Source organism: Aphelocoma coerulescens, chromosome 3, assembly GCF_041296385.1.
Source record: "Aphelocoma coerulescens isolate FSJ_1873_10779 chromosome 3, UR_Acoe_1.0, whole genome shotgun sequence".
Taxonomy (NCBI): Eukaryota; Metazoa; Chordata; class Aves; order Passeriformes; family Corvidae; genus Aphelocoma; species Aphelocoma coerulescens.
This window is the reverse complement of record NC_091016.1, coordinates 100,129,731-100,146,570: the sequence shown is the minus strand read 5'-3', so window position 1 is coordinate 100,146,570 and position 16,840 is coordinate 100,129,731. Positions and strand designations below refer to the sequence as shown.

The 16,840-nt window shown below is 37.4% G+C and overlaps 1 protein-coding gene across 7 annotated transcripts in view; it reads right to left on the bottom strand.

Moving 5' to 3' along the window:
* Positions 1-16,840, bottom strand: part of DST (dystonin) — a 291,637-nt gene that overhangs the window by 12,990 nt on the left and 261,807 nt on the right. For all 7 annotated transcript variants that reach the window (XM_069011406.1, XM_069011407.1, XM_069011403.1 and 4 more), the window contains 11 exons: positions 13,641-13,810; positions 12,500-12,659; positions 10,897-11,091; positions 9,591-9,719; positions 5,347-5,490; positions 4,330-4,518; positions 3,567-3,696; positions 2,588-2,751; positions 2,100-2,262; positions 430-584; positions 195-269 (listed from right to left, as the gene is read on the bottom strand). In XM_069011406.1, the coding sequence (XP_068867507.1) occupies positions 195-269; positions 430-584; positions 2,100-2,262; positions 2,588-2,751; positions 3,567-3,696; positions 4,330-4,518; positions 5,347-5,490; positions 9,591-9,719; positions 10,897-11,091; positions 12,500-12,659; positions 13,641-13,810 (1,674 nt within the window). The remainder of the gene's footprint in view (positions 1-194; positions 270-429; positions 585-2,099; positions 2,263-2,587; positions 2,752-3,566; positions 3,697-4,329; positions 4,519-5,346; positions 5,491-9,590; positions 9,720-10,896; positions 11,092-12,499; positions 12,660-13,640; positions 13,811-16,840) is intronic.

Below are 16,840 nucleotides of genomic sequence, written 5' to 3'. Positions count from 1 at the left end.
AAAGAAAGACAAGCAGCAGCAATTTTCCCTATTTTTAGTCTATATGTTCTAACAAGACATAAAAAATTTTGACAATCTTAAAGAAAATGTATAATTGTCATTTAAGATTCTTGTGAATTCATATAGACTAATTCCTTGTGTAAACCATGTCATATGAAGACAGCTGAAAGAACTGAGGTCCTTAAAAGACTTACCCTGTACTTGTTATCCCCAATCTGTTCCACTTGAAACCGTTTCGCACATTTACATTTCGCTACCTGCCTTGTAACCTGCAAAAAGCCACAACAGGACAATTACTGTAAATACCACATTTCTAAAGATTTGTGTGCCTAGTAAACTTCAAATTACATAGGAGTGAAAATAAAAAAAATTCTTGTAAAAAGTTACTCCAGGAGAACAGAATGCAACCTAAGAAAGCAGAAAATATACCTCATCTTCAATTTTGTCAGCATCTGTGAGAGGCTTGTATGCATCCTTGTTTGGATGAAGAGCTGCTACAAATTCATAATAGTCAATATATCCATCACCATCTCTATCAAATATGTCTGCAACAGCGCTCATTTCAAGTCGGCTTGTAGGGAATTCTGCAGGACAAAGACAACAACACAAATTTTTTGGCTTTTCAATCCCATTACAATGAGAGGCTTTATCACAAATATTAAAAGGTGATTAGGCATTTGGTGACAGATAGTGCCTATCAAAAAAATAAGGACATTCAAACACGTGAAGGAATCTTTCTGAAAAAAAACCAATCCGGATCTCTGGTGTTACCCAGATATTGGATAAAATGAGCACCATAGTGTGGCTTGAAGACAGACACAAAAGCAAGGGCACAGAATAAACTGTAAGATATGTTGGGGGGAGGGTAAACATTTTGACCTTCAAAGTGTATAAAAACCAGAAATTAACAAGATAAATAGTTAAATAGTTAAACAAGTTAAATAGTTAGTGAGGAGATGTCAAGCAAGCATTTCACTGCTAATTACATCTGGAATGCAAAGCCTTCCCAATGCAGATCCATGCATGGTATTCCATGAAGTCCTTCTTTAGACCAAGTTCACAATGCAGAGTATTAACCCACACAGAGATTCTTGATTAAATGGTCAAAGAAAATTTCAAGGTGATGAACAGTGATTATATCAGGAGTGTTTGGCAGTCATAATAAATTGATACCAACTGCGTTAAAAGAGTAAACTATTTAGCCTCTTGGTGGTATCAGGTTTTTTTCATAAATTTTTGTTAATTCAAGCAAAACAGCAATATTCACATATAGTGATCTTTTACTCTATTTCCTCAAGTAGGGGGAAAATATACACAGTACAATATTCTCCTACTGAGCAACACTAAAATGAAATACTAGGAGCAGCCCAATTCTGAATCATTACTGTTCAAAGCAAAAGTCTCCATGATCTGAAGATAAAAGATTATTTTAAGTATTAGGTCCTTATCTGTTTATGAGTCTGTTCCTAAAAGGAAGCATGATCACATACATGATGTGGAAGACTTACATTACCACCAACTGTGCATACCTAAGGAATACCAATCCATCAGGAGAGCTAGGAAAATTCTTTTCCTAGTTCGATTGCTCGGCATTTTAAGCCTTATTATACAGGTATATGAATATTGTCATGGCTCATGGAAACACTGGTTTCAAAAATTGCACACGTTTCCTTCTATAATTGAGGCTATTCCATGTAAGTTCTTTAATAAAAATCATATGATCCTATGAACTGATTTTGAAAATCATCTGTAGGTTATATAAGGTACTTTTTACTATTATGAGTAATCAATCAAAAAGTAATTGTTGAAGTAGCTAGTATACTGTAAGAATGACAATCTGAGTTCAGTAAACCATCAAACTACTAATTAGGTAATAATATAAAAATGTGACATTTGTAACCTGATTCACAATGTAAAATAACTGGAAAGAGTTTCTAGAATCTAGAAATATTTTCAAGTAAAATAATTATAAAGTAATACTTAATAAATTCAAAAAGGAAATCTGTGACCTTCTAACATAATAAACTGCACAGTGTAGACAAGAAGACTTCATGAGATGTTTGTTCTAAGTTCAACATGACGTTAATTTTAAAACTTACTTGAAGAAAGAATTCCATCAATAAACTCCTGTCTTGTAATCTTTCCATCCTGATCTTTATCAATCCTTCTAAAGAAGTCCATCACACGAGACTTCTTATGGTTCATCCATCGCATGTATTTTTTCCTCCAGATATCAAAATCAAAGTTGGCAAATTCTCTCAGCTTAAATAAAAACAGAAAGAACATTTTTTCAGCTGAAATCCATCAATCTGGAACATCAATGAGATAGATACCATCTGCATTTTGTTGAATAATTGATTCTTTGAGGACCTATGCAAGCATTTTAAATATCTCAACTCTCCTCATTTAAAGTGAGGATGACAGCTTTTACAGCACATTAAAGCACATGTACCACAGTGTTTTCAGTTAGCTGTGTCATACAATATAATACAACAAATATGGAAGTTGTTTACAGGATTGGCAATTTAATCCAGGGTAAAGAAAATTATGCAAAAAGTATGTATATTTTGTACAGTGCTTTTCTGACCTCTTCAAGTCTGTCCAAAGCATCATTAAGCTTTCTTCTTCTTTCCAGGGCCAGAAGCCAGACTTGCTGCCATTTGCTGACTAAAAGGTTTACCCGTGGATTCTTGGTTTCAATTTGTGCCTGGGCTGCTGATGGATAAATGCCTGGTGTTGGGGAACGCTTTCCTGTTAAAACATGATAAAATGCATAGGTCTCACCCAGCTCAAACAAAATAAACATTTACAAGAAATGCATTTGACCTTCCTAAAATTATTCCTTCCTGTCTCAAATAAGGAGGCCATACCCCAAGATGATTCTATATAATGGGATGATTTTTTTTTTCTTTTTTTTATCATTCCTGGGGAACAACCCAGTGGTGGTTACAGTCTCTTTTATCTAGCCAGAGCAGCTAGTGAGGGTTCCACAAGTCAAACCACACAGTTTAAACTAAATCTTCGTTAATCTCTCAGAGTTGCAAAGTAAACAACCTCATTTTAGAAGCAGGTTCCATGTATGGGCAAGTATAAAATACAATGGGTAAGTATATCTAAAAATACAAAAAGCAATTTCCGCACCTGATGATTCACTTTCCATTCAACTCCACTGAATACACTTCTAATTGGATTAATACAATTTTATAGACAGTAAGAGCACAATTTTGTCTCTATATCTTTATGTGAAGTTATTTGCACTTTCAGATAATGGTAGATTTGCAAAGACTCTGCATGTACTTGCTCTTGGAAGTTTAAGGGCACAGGAAAGGCTTCACACTTTAAAAACAGCTATTCATGAAGATTAGGACAAAATGTAAAAATACATGTCCACTCTTAGAAATTCCTTCACAATGAACAAAAAATGAGACGTCATTAGAAAAGTCAGCCAAGAGAATTTTACAGTTTCACTAGAAGTTAATCAAACTTATTAGATTATTAGCAATCTGTAAACTTTATAGATAGAGCAATGGTATGTGTGACACACCCCAAAATACGCTGTTACTTACTTCCTGCTCTCCCCTTATCAAGGACAGGAATATGAGATTGTACTGGAGAGGGTTCAAGTGCTTTCCTTTTATAGGTCTTTGTAACTTTATCCACATCAGGCTGTTTTCTGGTCATTTCTTCCATGAATGTCTGCAATCAGATAGAGGTGATCTTAATTAACAATACACAAAAGTAACCACGGGAATGAAAAACACACACAATAGCAGAACACCAAAGTTAAAAAGAAAGGCACAGAAAGATACTTATAATGCCAGCCTCACAAAATAAACACAGATAAATGTTTTGTAGATAAGAAAAATCAGCAGTATAAGCTTTTAAGATCACTATGGCCTGGCTGTTAAAAGAAGGCTAAATCTATAAACCAATCTGTCAAACTCCTTTATTAACTGTATATGGTGAGGTTATATATAACAGAATTTTGTCTCCAAGATCTTGCTGTCCAAACTGCAGTTCACAGAAGTGAGACAGCTCTGTTGTGTAAACTGGGGTAAGTCTATGAGCATTGCCTACAACCAGCAGCTCCCTCTAGCACTTCATAAACCTGTTTTTGAAATCCAATCAGTAAAGCCACACTGCAACACTATTTCTAAGGTGGCAGCACTATCACACATTTCATGTGAGTTTTCTTTCATTCCTAGTATTATCCTTGCTTGTATTCAATCACTATAAGAAAAAATAGCAAAGGAGATTCACACTTGGTCACAAAGCCTAGCTGAGAAGTGAGCCCCACGTGAGTGACACATGTCACTTAATAATCCTTACCTGATGTTCTGCTATAAGCGCTTTAACTTCCTCAATCTCCTGGGGGATCACCTCCTTATCTTTTTCAGTTAGTGTAGTCTCTGCCCACTGCAACCAGGACAGCAAGGCTTCCAGCAGTTCCTGGTTAGCAATAAGTGCAGCCAGAGCTCCTGCCAGTCTCTGTTGATGTTGTTTAGCCCATGCTAAGACCTTGACAAAGAAACCAGTATGTGAGTATGTGCACATCTGAAATTCTTCACAATGTATTTAAAATTGCTCTGCTAACTGTAAACCCAGAGCTACTTCTTAGGCCTACTAATGTTTGAATATCAAAGCTGTTAAACGTAGTGGCTGATCACTAACAATAGTCACTAGAATTCCTAGTTCAACACATTTCTTCCACAGATATTCAGGACCAGGCACTGCTAAACACAGTAATTAGTAAATTCAGGCAATATAATCAGAATTTTAACAATACGTGTGAGTTAGTGAATCACACCACAGGATTTGGTGTCAGTTTTCCTCCTGGGCACTCCTGAAGCCATACTTTGTTATCACCAGGATTTTGTTTTTCAAGTTTAATATAAAACAGAAAATATCACTTTAACAGCTGAGGGTATAACCTACCCGTAGCCACTTAAATAATTTAGATATCCTAGATTTAAAATATGTTGGACTGAAATCCTCTCCAATGTAATCAGAATCCTTCACATTTGCCCTGTATTTTCTTTCCTTTGTAACTTTTCAATTTCTCCCTAGAAACTATTGGCTTTCCTCACTTGGGAAGTGTCAGACAGTATTTCCTTTAATACATACAAACAAAGAAGCTTGACCATCTGCTTTAGCTCTTAAAGCCCTGTAAGTTTTGAAATAAAGCCTAGGGAAGCACAGTATTCACCTCCATCACCATGGGTATTTTAAATGTTTAGTTCTCAACAGCTGGATCACTTCCTCACAGTGTAACTACCACATTACTTGTCAGCCATGTTCTAATCAAAGATGGACTGCTGCAATGAAGATGGCTCAACATATACTGACCTCTTCAAACCTGGCTCTGATGATTGTTATCCAGTGCTTAATGGTGGTGATGGAGTCTGGGTGGCAGATAGCCAGAATAGCTTCTCCCATACCTGTTGCTTTATTCAGTTCTGCCTTTTTCTCTTCCAGTTTCTTCATAAATTCCTAAAACAGAGGTAATAACTTTAATTAGATGCTGACAAAACTTGCAAGAGAAATCTGAGTACATAATCTGGAAGGTCATGAGCCTTTTGACTGATCAAGCAGATCCAACTTGCAAGAGACAAGTTTGACTTGTATGAGAAAAGCTTAAAGTGTTTAAAAAGCCTATTCCACATAAAGTACTAAAACAAAGCCCTAAAACCTTGCCCCAGCTTGCTGCTCCTTAAAAGCCCCATGCTCTAAAGATGCATGCCCTTAATAAAGAAACAAAGGAAAATCACAGCATTTAGAAGTGCTGTAAACCAGATATATGATGGTTAGAATCACTATTAGTATCATTTCAATGACTTGGTTTGTCAGTTACAGTGCTTCTTCATAATAAACTATCAAGCTCCTACCAGAGGCTGGAAATGTCCAACTATAATTACATGCTTAGACAAGATGACAGAATTCAGGAGCAGCTATACTAAACTAACACAAATGTGACAACTCAGCAGCTGAGGGGGAAAGACACAGCATGTGGGAAAAATCTCATAAAAGCAAAAGGATGTTTACAGCTTTAGGCACCCAAGCTGATAGTCACTGGTATTCCTATGATGGCAGGACCAGAACTGGGTGTGGGGCAGAAACAACAACAAAAAAAAAAGACAACTGGAAGGAGGACTTTTACCATGCTTTCTATAGCTTGCATTTCTTTCTTTTTTTTTTTTCCCTTTTCCTTTTACTTTGGTTAACCATTACTACTACAATGGTTTTACTTTTCTGCCTAAATGTTATGCAAGTCTGTGTGTCTTTGTGAGCATCCTTAACTGGACCTGCTAATATCTCTCAGTGCCTAGTGAAAATTTTTGTTATACTTTAACATCTTTAATTAGGCTACAAAAAGGAACCATGTCTCTGAAAGCTTAACTCTTTCTGGCCATAAAGGGCTATTTTGGATTAAAGATGAAATTAAAGAGGAGCCAAGTCAGATCCTAGACAACTCAAAATCACCAAAACATCATAAAAACAGGTTCTTCAACAACTCATAATGACATTATCCTGTGCCTTTATAAAGTATGAAGTTATTATGAAATAAAAGTGTAAAAGACATAATCTCTTCTACCTCGTTCTAGAACTGTGGAATATGTAGGCTCTACATTTAAATGTATTTGTTGCTAATTGATTTTGATTTAAGCTTAAATTATTGCCAGAGTTTAAGACCCAAATCATAATAGCACACCTTCTCTCACAAAAACACATGCATCCTTACAATATTTCAGTTCAACATGGATTTGGAAAGGTTGAATTGGATTGTAATGAGAGATTACCAAAATAAGCCAGAGTCAGGTGGAAAATGGGCAAAAAAAACCCCATTGTGTTCCCTTGCCCAGCTGTACTAGAACGTTTCATGAGTTAAAGCTATGATGCACTACTCCCAGGGTATTAAACTCTTCCTAATTGTACTGAACTCTGTGGCAAAACAGTGGTACAGACACATTTACAGGAGAGGAAATGGGATGCTTCTCATTGAGCAATGCAGTGCATTAACCCGCTGCAGCTCTCAGTCCCTAGACAGGCACACAAGTGACAGATATCTCTCTGAGACAGCAGAATTCACTAAATCATGTGCAATATTCAAGAAGAGAAAGATCAGAAATAGGCATAAATATGGACCATTTGGATAAAATATTGTCCTGAAGAAACATTTCTACATGTAGTTGAATACAAATGCAGTAAAACTATTTTATAAGAGTCACAGTGACAAAAGGAAGATACATTTCATATTTATGTAATAATTTCAGTCATATATTTTTATTTTAATATGCAGCTTTATAATGCATACATGGTATTTTAAAATAATATATATTACTTCTTCCCTTATTTTCTTTTTGTCTTCTTGAAAACTAATGTTATAAGCTTAAAAGGAGATATGACCTACTCAAGAAAAATTGTGAGAGTATGTTGGAGTAAAAGCTTCTCTGGACTCAGGCCCAGAGGAAAGCCAAAGCACAGAGGTTGAATTAAAACCTTTGGACAAGCTGAGATACATGAAGCCACACCAAAGTGAAATAGAAATACAGATTTTTAAATTTTAGTAGAAATATGTGCTAAGTGCCTTAAACATTAAAAAGCTGTAGCAGAGACCTTAAACACAGTTCTTGCTGCAGCAGTGGTACCTTTTCACAGAATTCTTTACTTTAGGACAAAATATAGATAGAATGATACTGTTCATATATTTTAGATGGAGTGTTCACATAAACAACAAGAACTGATAGAAACTGTATATGCAAATCTGTGTAATACATGTGTAACACTTGTGTAAGACTTACGACTGTTAGAATTAGACCAGGATAAGAAAAAGAAAACTAGAATTGTGTGTTAATCTTATTGGTCAGCTAACAAATATAATCCACACTTCTGTAAGAAAAAATAATAACAGAAGAAACTGGAATTAGAAGAAGAAGCTGTTTGCCGTTGCTGCTTGGCCTTATCATGTAACCCCCTTGAACTCTGCCTTCAAGAAAGCTATGAGACTATGAAATAAAGAACTTAGCAGAACAGGAGCCTCCTCTGCTCTTTTACCCTGATCCAAGAAGGAAGGGCACCCTGTCAAAAGCTCAACAAGAGTAGAAAAACTGTAGTGCCATAATCTTCCTTAGCTCAGTTGCTCTATTTCTATTATTTGCCCTTGAAGAGGAAAATGTGGTTGGGAGAACACCTTCTAAAGCCTACTAAAAAAATTTAAGTACAGTATGGCCACATCTAGCACCAAGACTGGTTCTGTTGTGCTAGCTATCATCCTTCTTAGCCAGACAGGGTTTCTCAGAGACAAACTTTGCTTTGGGGTTCCAAGTTACGCTTCAGCTTTGGCAGCACAAATTTTGAACTTAGTACAGAAATATTTTGCTAGTCCATCTACAGTGCAGAGGAAGACATTTCAATTTATATTTTCTCATTATTTCAGTGGACCTAAGATTTCACTCAGTTCTTTTTTCTGTATTCAGGAGAGTAAAAAAATCAAATAAAAGGGAACTGATGAAGCACATGTGGAGGAAAGGCAGCTAAAAGACAAATGCCATTGCATCAGGTTGCTGCTGCCAACATTAGTCAACACATTGTCAGGTTGCTGCATCAGCACATGCTGATGTATACATACATTTGATGCATACATACATTTGCTAGCTTATGACTAGCATCCAATTTCCAGGACCCTAAGTTAAAACTGAAAACTTTTTCAAAACAGCATTCTAAGCACCTTGAAAACTCCTTAGTTAAGAGCCATTTAGTAGTTGCATCTTGCATGCACTCCTCTGCATAAAAATATTATCAAACTCAATTTAAACAGGATGCTTTTCCAATCTCCATTTCATAAATTTTGCTATAACTTTCTTCAGAGCAATGATGAACAAATACAGGACTTATAATTTGTTCTATAACACTGTGGGCACTACACCCTTGGTATTATTACTACTGCATTTACAAGAAGTTTTGTGTAGGCTCAAGTGTGCATGTTTGTAGCCCCCTGTGGGGACAGTGAAAATTTGACCTCTATGATCCTTACTTAGCCATTTTCCCATTTCCTTACTGCAAAGTTAGTTTGATGGCCTGCAATCTACTACCTGCAGAACCTATGCCAGTGCAGTATTTCAGTAGCCAATGCATGTGAAGTATGACAGCACACCATTTCGCCATGACAAAAGGTTCATGCATGACAACATCATTCTGCTGACATTTACAAATGACCTTGCAAGAAAGGTATATGCCAGTTTGGTCAATGGTGCTAAGGAGACAGATACACTTTTGCTACTGTAGCAGTCTGTGTGGTAATTACAGGCATCATACCCCACAGAGGGGTTTTGCACCTCTCTCTAAATGTTTACAGCAAATTTCTAAAGGCCCGTTATTTCCTTAATAAGCCAAAATGACTCAAACAACAGCCCAAGACTAGTCTGGGCATCAAACTGTTAACTACATTAAATTTTTAGCTTCTCTACAAAAAGAGTTGCAAAACCCAACACTGGATGCTGGATAGAACTACCTGGGATAGACTCCTTTCCTCTAATTTTACCACCTATCAGAGCAATTAGAATGAAGAGGATCCTGTTCATTTTCTTGCTTACCCTGTGCTGCTCTATCAGTGTACGCAAGGCCTCTTCATCATCTGGAAGGACGCCGTGGAAACGAAGAGCCTGCTCTGCCTCTGCCAGCCACTCCAAAAGGACATGGACAACAGAGTGGAATTCTTCTGCCTGTTAATATACAAGAAGTCATGGTCACTCATGTGGTGACCTGACAGGCACACTGCAGCTTACACAAGGAGACTGAGCCCACATTTGGAATCATTAATCATCCAGCAGTACCGGCACATTATCTTTCCATTAAAAAGTCAGTGATACACAGCACTACACGTTCATAACTGTAAAAACAGCTCATGCTTCCCAAAAAATTATAGGAAGCCTAAAAGCCTGTTCATGCTTTTAGACATCTAATTTATAGTGTATTTGCAGCTTAGTTGAGAATGTTCTGCCTTTACACTGACAAATTACACGGGAGGTGCTTTCAGGGACCAGCTGGAGAGATGAGAACCGTATTGTCTGCACAGCCTAAAGCACCAGTTAAGCAAAATGAATTGACAGCCTGTTGGAGAGTGACTCTTTTGTGTCTAGAGAAAACAAGGAAGATTCACCTTTGGGTACAGCCATGTTCAGACAAAATTAGTGTTTGTGGTAAGTTCAGGATTGTGTCTGCTGAGCAAAGCAGAGCAGGAATATTGTACATAGTGGATACATTGCTAGTGCAGGAGCCCCATCCTAGCATCAACCCAAGCTAGTATATCTTCGGAGAGCTGTACATCCATATTATCTCAGGTTTGGAAATAATACAGATACACCTATTTATTTGGGATGGGTACCAGATAATGCTGACATACACAGACTGTTCTAGGTTGTGACTGCACTCAGCACAACTCTATTTTTAATTGAAAGCACCTCACTGTGCATTGTAATTGTGCCAATGTAAAGAAGTTTTCAATACCCAAATTTACTTCTTTCTAGTAAGGCACAAAAAGCATAAATATGATTGCAACCCCCCGCTTCTTGTGAAAGGGGCATAGTTCTTTATCATCCTTCATATTTGTCTGTAACTTCAGTGATTTCCTTAGATGGTAACGTCTTTGAAACATTTGTTTTGCATTTGTAGTAGAGACTAATAATAACAGTAATAATAAATGCTAAGAGGCACTATTTATGTGCTGTGGTAGAGGGATAGACAAGGTAAGCAATGCATGAGCAAGTAAATGAGTATTTTCAAATGAAATGAGAGTGAATGACATCAAGTGAAAATTAAATTAAATTTCAGGCAACTAAACTGCAAGATATTTTCACTGCTTCTCATACAGTACATGTAGCAACATTATTATTCCTCTACCTGCCGAAGGGCCTGTTCCAGTCGTGTTTGCTTGGATACTGACAGGGCACAAACTGTCTCCCAGCGAGTGCTTAGCTCCTGCATTTGGACTTTGACCCAGGAAGAGTCATCACGACTGCCTTCTATCAGCTCCCTTGCAGAGCGCTTCAGAGCCTGGACACTGCTTGTTCTTTTTCCCAGCTCCTTCTGGAAAACCTAGATACCATCAAATATATTTGAAATGTTTAACTCATTAAGGCATACTTATGTAAAAAACAAGAAAAAACTACTGGTTATGAAAAGAAATGAAAACACAGATTTATTTCTGTCAAGAATAACTCCATCTAGGTGATGCAAAACACCTAAGTTCTGTTTGTTAGATTCCATAGGAAGATATTAATACTCTCTTCTATAATAATAAAACTGGAATATGGTAGGAAAACGTCAGACAGATCCCAAGAATCCATTCTGGTGCAATGCTTGGGAAATCTGTTCTCCTTACCCACTACTGCTGGCTTTCCATTCTTTATCAAAGCAATTGATCTGACACAGTGATTAACACATAAGATTGCTGTGGCAGGAAAAGATCAGATCAAAAGCTAGCAATCAAGGAGAGGGTTTAAAATCATCAAAACAATCCCCATCTGGGGGTCTAACTGTAAGGTTGTGACTCTTCCTGCTTATTCATATATTTATGTGGGAGTATGTTCACATTAGCAGATGGAACAAGCTCCAGTTACTTAAAAGGAAGTTATCTTAAAAGAAGATAATTACAGTGTGCCCTGCCACTGACTGCAACTTACTTGGGATGGACAGTTGGATTTCAGAAGCAACTGAAGCATATTGCAGGCTAATTTTTACAGACTACCATTGTTTCCAAACACTTTTTTTTATGAGGCCCAAAATCTCCAGTGGACATGAAATACTGAAAGTCACCGAGGGACCTTCACCTCCTAATCCTCCCAGGCTGCAGAGCTCTGCCGGTGGGTCACCTTTGCAATACAAGCAACCTCAGCAGCCATTTCTTCTGACATACTGAACTGCAAAACTGGGATTCAGAGGTAGAGTCCAACATGTCCTACTTGTTCCCACCCTTACTTCAGTAAGAAAATACTGCAGGTTTCCAACACGAGCTTCCTGGGCCATGGTCTAGTTGAAATCTGTGCACAACTTTAGCATTGTAATTACTTTTCTCAATAAATATACAGCAGCCCCACAGGTCTGTAAGGCTGCTGTAGTCATGACAAGTGCACTGGACATTTGGTTAGCAGATAAACTAAAAAAGAGCTGTCTGCCCCAGAGTTTTCCAGTTAAATAATTTTTGTCGTCTCTTGCTCCTAGACACATACTCACAAATGCATATCTGTGATTTATGACATGATATTAATAAATACATAAGGTAGCACAATAAAATGGAATATCTCAGGGCTAACTGGTGTCAATGAGTCACTAAGAGTTGTACTCTTTCAAGTATGCTTTATAGCATTTTCTATTGTTGACTACGTTTGTGTTACAAAACTAATTCGTATTTCTAAAAATTACAGATTAGTCAAAGATAAAGATATATTAAAATGTTACATTTATGAGCAATCCAGTAATTAAAAAACACTATTTTTGGAACTACCTTGTGGTTGTCAATCAGGTTCATTACTAAATCAATGTCTCCATGTACTGGCTGGTCTTCTGCTAGTTGAGGTTCAATTTTGTATAACCAGTCAATGAGAGCTTGCAGAGCATCAGTAAACTGTCCCGAAAATAGCAGGGCTTCCTCCAGTTTATTTTGTCTGAGAGGGGAAAAAAAACCCCAAACAACCACACACACACACACACACACACAATAATCATTTATACATTTTAGGAAAACGTTTTCAGCATAAAATAACAGAATCATAGAAGTGTTAAGGTTGGAAAAGACTGGTAAGGTCATTGAGTCCAACTGCTATCCCAGCACCACTGTGTTCACCACTAAATCATGTCCCCAAGTGCTACATCCACATGCCTTTTGAACACTTTCAGGGACGGTGACTCAACTACTTCCTTGGGCAGTCTGCTTCAATGCTTCACAACCCTTTCAGAGAATAAATTTTTCCTAAAATCCAAGCTAAACCTCACTTGGTGCAATTTGAGGCAGTTTCCTCTCATGCTGTCATTTGTTGCCTGGGAGAAGAGACCAATCTCACCTGGCGACAGCCTCCTTTCAGGCAGTTGTAGAGAGGTCTCCCCTAAGCCTCCTTTTCTCCAGGCTAAACACCCTCAGCTGCCTCAGCCACTCCTCATCAGGCTTGTGCTCCAGACCCTTCATGAGCTTCGTTGCTCTTTCCTGGACTCGCTCGAGTACCTCAATGTCTTTCTTGTAGTGAGGGGCCCAGACCTGGACACAGCACTCGAGGTGTGGCCTCACCAGTGCTGAGTAAAAGGGGACAATCCCTTCCCTAGTCCTGTGGGACAGACTATTGCTGATACAGGCCAGGATGCCACTGGCCTTCTTGGCCACTGGGCACACACTGGCTCATGTTCAGCCAGCTGCTGACCAGCACCTCCAGAGAACTTCAAATCAGTTTCTCTTTATAAAGGGCTCTTCCTTCCCCTTCCTCCCCCCTGCTCTTCTTCCATACCATTAGGAAAGCATACATTTGCAGTATTTTACTGCTTTGGCATTCTTAATTATCAAACAAGCTAGCCACTCTGGTTCTATTTTTACCAAAAAATCCCCAAAATAGAAGCCTTTTTCTTATTTGATTAGTAACTAGTTGAGTTTCATTTACCTTTCCACTGACTTTCCACAAATTGTATCCCATTTATCTCTTAGTTCACTCAACATATCATCAAGCTTCAAATTGTCATCAGCCAAGGTGGTTTTCTCTTTCAAGGAACGTCCAGTCCTATTGGTGGTATCATACACAGAATGTTTGGCACCAAGAGATTTCTGGAATTCCTATATATATGGAAAAAAAACCCAAACATATATCATTAACTGTTTAAAGGACATTGTTAATTAGTTTTTTACATACTATTTTCAATATAAATTGTAAATGTTGCTGCAAGAATAATTTAAACTCACTGCAAAATTTCTATTCTAGCACGACAGTATACCTGGGGCTTGACACTAGCAGACCCCTGCCTTTTGTCCTTCTTTGGAAATGTAGCTCTATGCTTACTGGAACAACTTTGGGAAAATCCCTCCTTCAGCGAGGGCAATGATTCCTGTCCTACCATAATATTCCCAAATTTCAGCTTGGTAGTCAGAAGGATGTGAAAGAACTGCTACTTTGGGAGCCATTAACTGAGCATTCTTTGCACTGCATTCTTACAAGCTAAGATTTCAAGCCACTTGTAGAGCTCCCCAAGAACTACAGAGGTTATTCTGTTTTAGATCAACACAGACAAGCTGGGAAACCTCCAAGCACAAGCAGCAGCCAGGTAACACCCCAATAACTCAATTTGTGCTAGAAGTCAAAATCACAAGCAGGTTTCTGTGCCCTGGGACTTTGGACAATGACAATGACAGAGTCTGCCTGCCAGCTCTGACAGCTCCTTCTGCACAGATCCTCTGGAACCTTTTCACAGGCACAGAAGAGCACAAGAAACAGAGTTCATCTGATGCCACACAGGAAATAAATGACTGACAGAGTAAATAATTAAATAATTAAATAAAGGAACACTGCCAAAAGACAACACCAGCCCAACACGGCAGCTTTTAAATTGCAGCAATGCTTGAAATTTTTTTATTTCACACCTTCAGAAATTGCTAGCAGGGAATCAGTTAAAAAAAAAAAAAAATCACAAGTTTGCTTTACAAAACCCTTATATACAGAATCAAATATTCTTTCTTCTTTTTTGTTACCAAAAAAGCAACATTTGTTTTGTAATTTAGTATTTCCTTACTATTCTTTCATTTTCCTCATATAAAACAAACTTAAGAAGAAAGATAATTGTCAAGTTAGGACAACAGTAAAAATAAATACAATTTTCAAAATAATCAATTTTTTATAACAGTTCCTTCAATACAAATAACATGTCTATGTTTCTTTTATTTGAGGGGTTTTGTTAACTACTTAACACTACACACAGAATGTTACTAGATTTGCACAAGGAATCACAATTAAATTTCTGCCACAGAAAGATCATACAGGAAAAACAGATTTAAAGATGGCAAAGGGTTGCAGGTAGTTCATTCCTTGAGAGTAAACTTTATCTACTTTCATTTGACTTCAGGTATAACAGAGTAGATTTGGTTTAAGCTGTCAGGAACAGTCAGGTAAGTTAATTACTGAGATTTTTTTCAGCTAGATACCTTCCTTCTCAGGAAGATGGGCACATACAGATAAAATTAGCCACGTTCCTATAAATGTACTGTAAGAACACTCAGCATTAGCACAGGAATGGCTTGGGTGACCTAGTGCGGGTTTTTCCATTCCTGACTCCTAAAAATGAGAAAAAAATTCTAATAAACAGACCACAAATAACCCCCAAAAGTCCCTGGCAACATTCTAGATATGAGTGAGAGAGAAAACATTATCTTGGCTTTTCTTTTTCAGGGACTTTATTTTTGGCAGTAACAACTGGCAAAGAGCAAATCCAAATTATTGCTTACAGCACACATTCAGTTGGGATAGCAAAATCCTTAACTAAATGGAGCAAGGAAACCTTCAAGGCTGGACTGAAAAGACAAAGACAGACACGGGGTATATGTGGGAGTGGAAGGAAAAGACTCAAAATTCAAGGAAGGACATTGCAGTGTTGGGAGGTTTGACAACTCATTAAAAAACAATTGAGTTGATTTCTTGAGAGGGTGGTGTTTGAAGTTTAAAGTCACAAAGTTCACAGAACTCCCTCTCTCACACACATTTATATCTTTTCTCCAGATTACCAGTTTCAATCCTTATCTCCCTGTACCAATTTCATCCCATTCCTTAATGAGATTCAAGCAACTCAAGCAGGCTTTTTACATGAAAGAAGACGAAGAAAAAATATCAATGACAGAAGCAATGAGTGCCAAACTATTCAAGGAAGCTTGGTCTCATAAAACGTACTGCTGTAGGTATAAAGTACATCTCAAGTTTATCAGGTTTAACATTTCTGAATATGGCATGAGAATACAGGTAGAAAGTTCTGAAAACCTCAAAGCAAAGTCACAGCATTGACCATACTTGTGAGGAGTTTGAATAGATAAAGAAAAGAGAGGAGTGAAAGGATTAGAAGATTAGTAAGTCAGACTATCCTAACAGCAAGATCCCCCCCTGCCAATTCAGATCACTAACTTCAAATTCTGGCAACAGCAGCAATCCCGAAACAAACTGAAATTGCAGAGTTGGCATAACAGAATGTTAATGTAGGTTTTATCTAAAAGTTTTAACAGCAGACACAGATAAAAATATTTCTGCTTGACCAACTGCCAGCTCTCGCTATATTAAAGGAGAATATTTTCCTGGTTGATAAACAACACGACATGCAACCTGAGAGATGATAAAAAAAATAAAGCTGATGTAGTCATTAATATACATGACAAAATTTGTCAGAGGTAAAAGCAATCACCAGAAGCTACAGTGAAAAGAAAAAATGAGATATGCAAACCCCGGAGGATATTGTGACATATGAAAAAATAGGAGTAAATGGAGAACAATAAAACTGACATAAAACTGACATAAAAAGTAAATTTATGCCAAAATGTAGAAAAATGAATGATCTTTCAATATTCTAGTGTTTGATGAAACCGCCCCAAGAGAAATCTTAAGACACAATCTATCTCTGAAGATTTTACCACTCATCCACTTAATCCTCAATAATATATTATTCTAGGCATTTTACAGAAGTAAAAATGAAGTAAAGACTTCTGTCTTTGCTTTTGCTCTGTGTCTGATGGAATTACAGAGCTTTTACATTATCATTACAAGTTTGAAAACCTAAGTGAATGAGAGAGATTTTTACATATTCACAGCTGAATTTCTGAAAAGCTGGTTTCAGA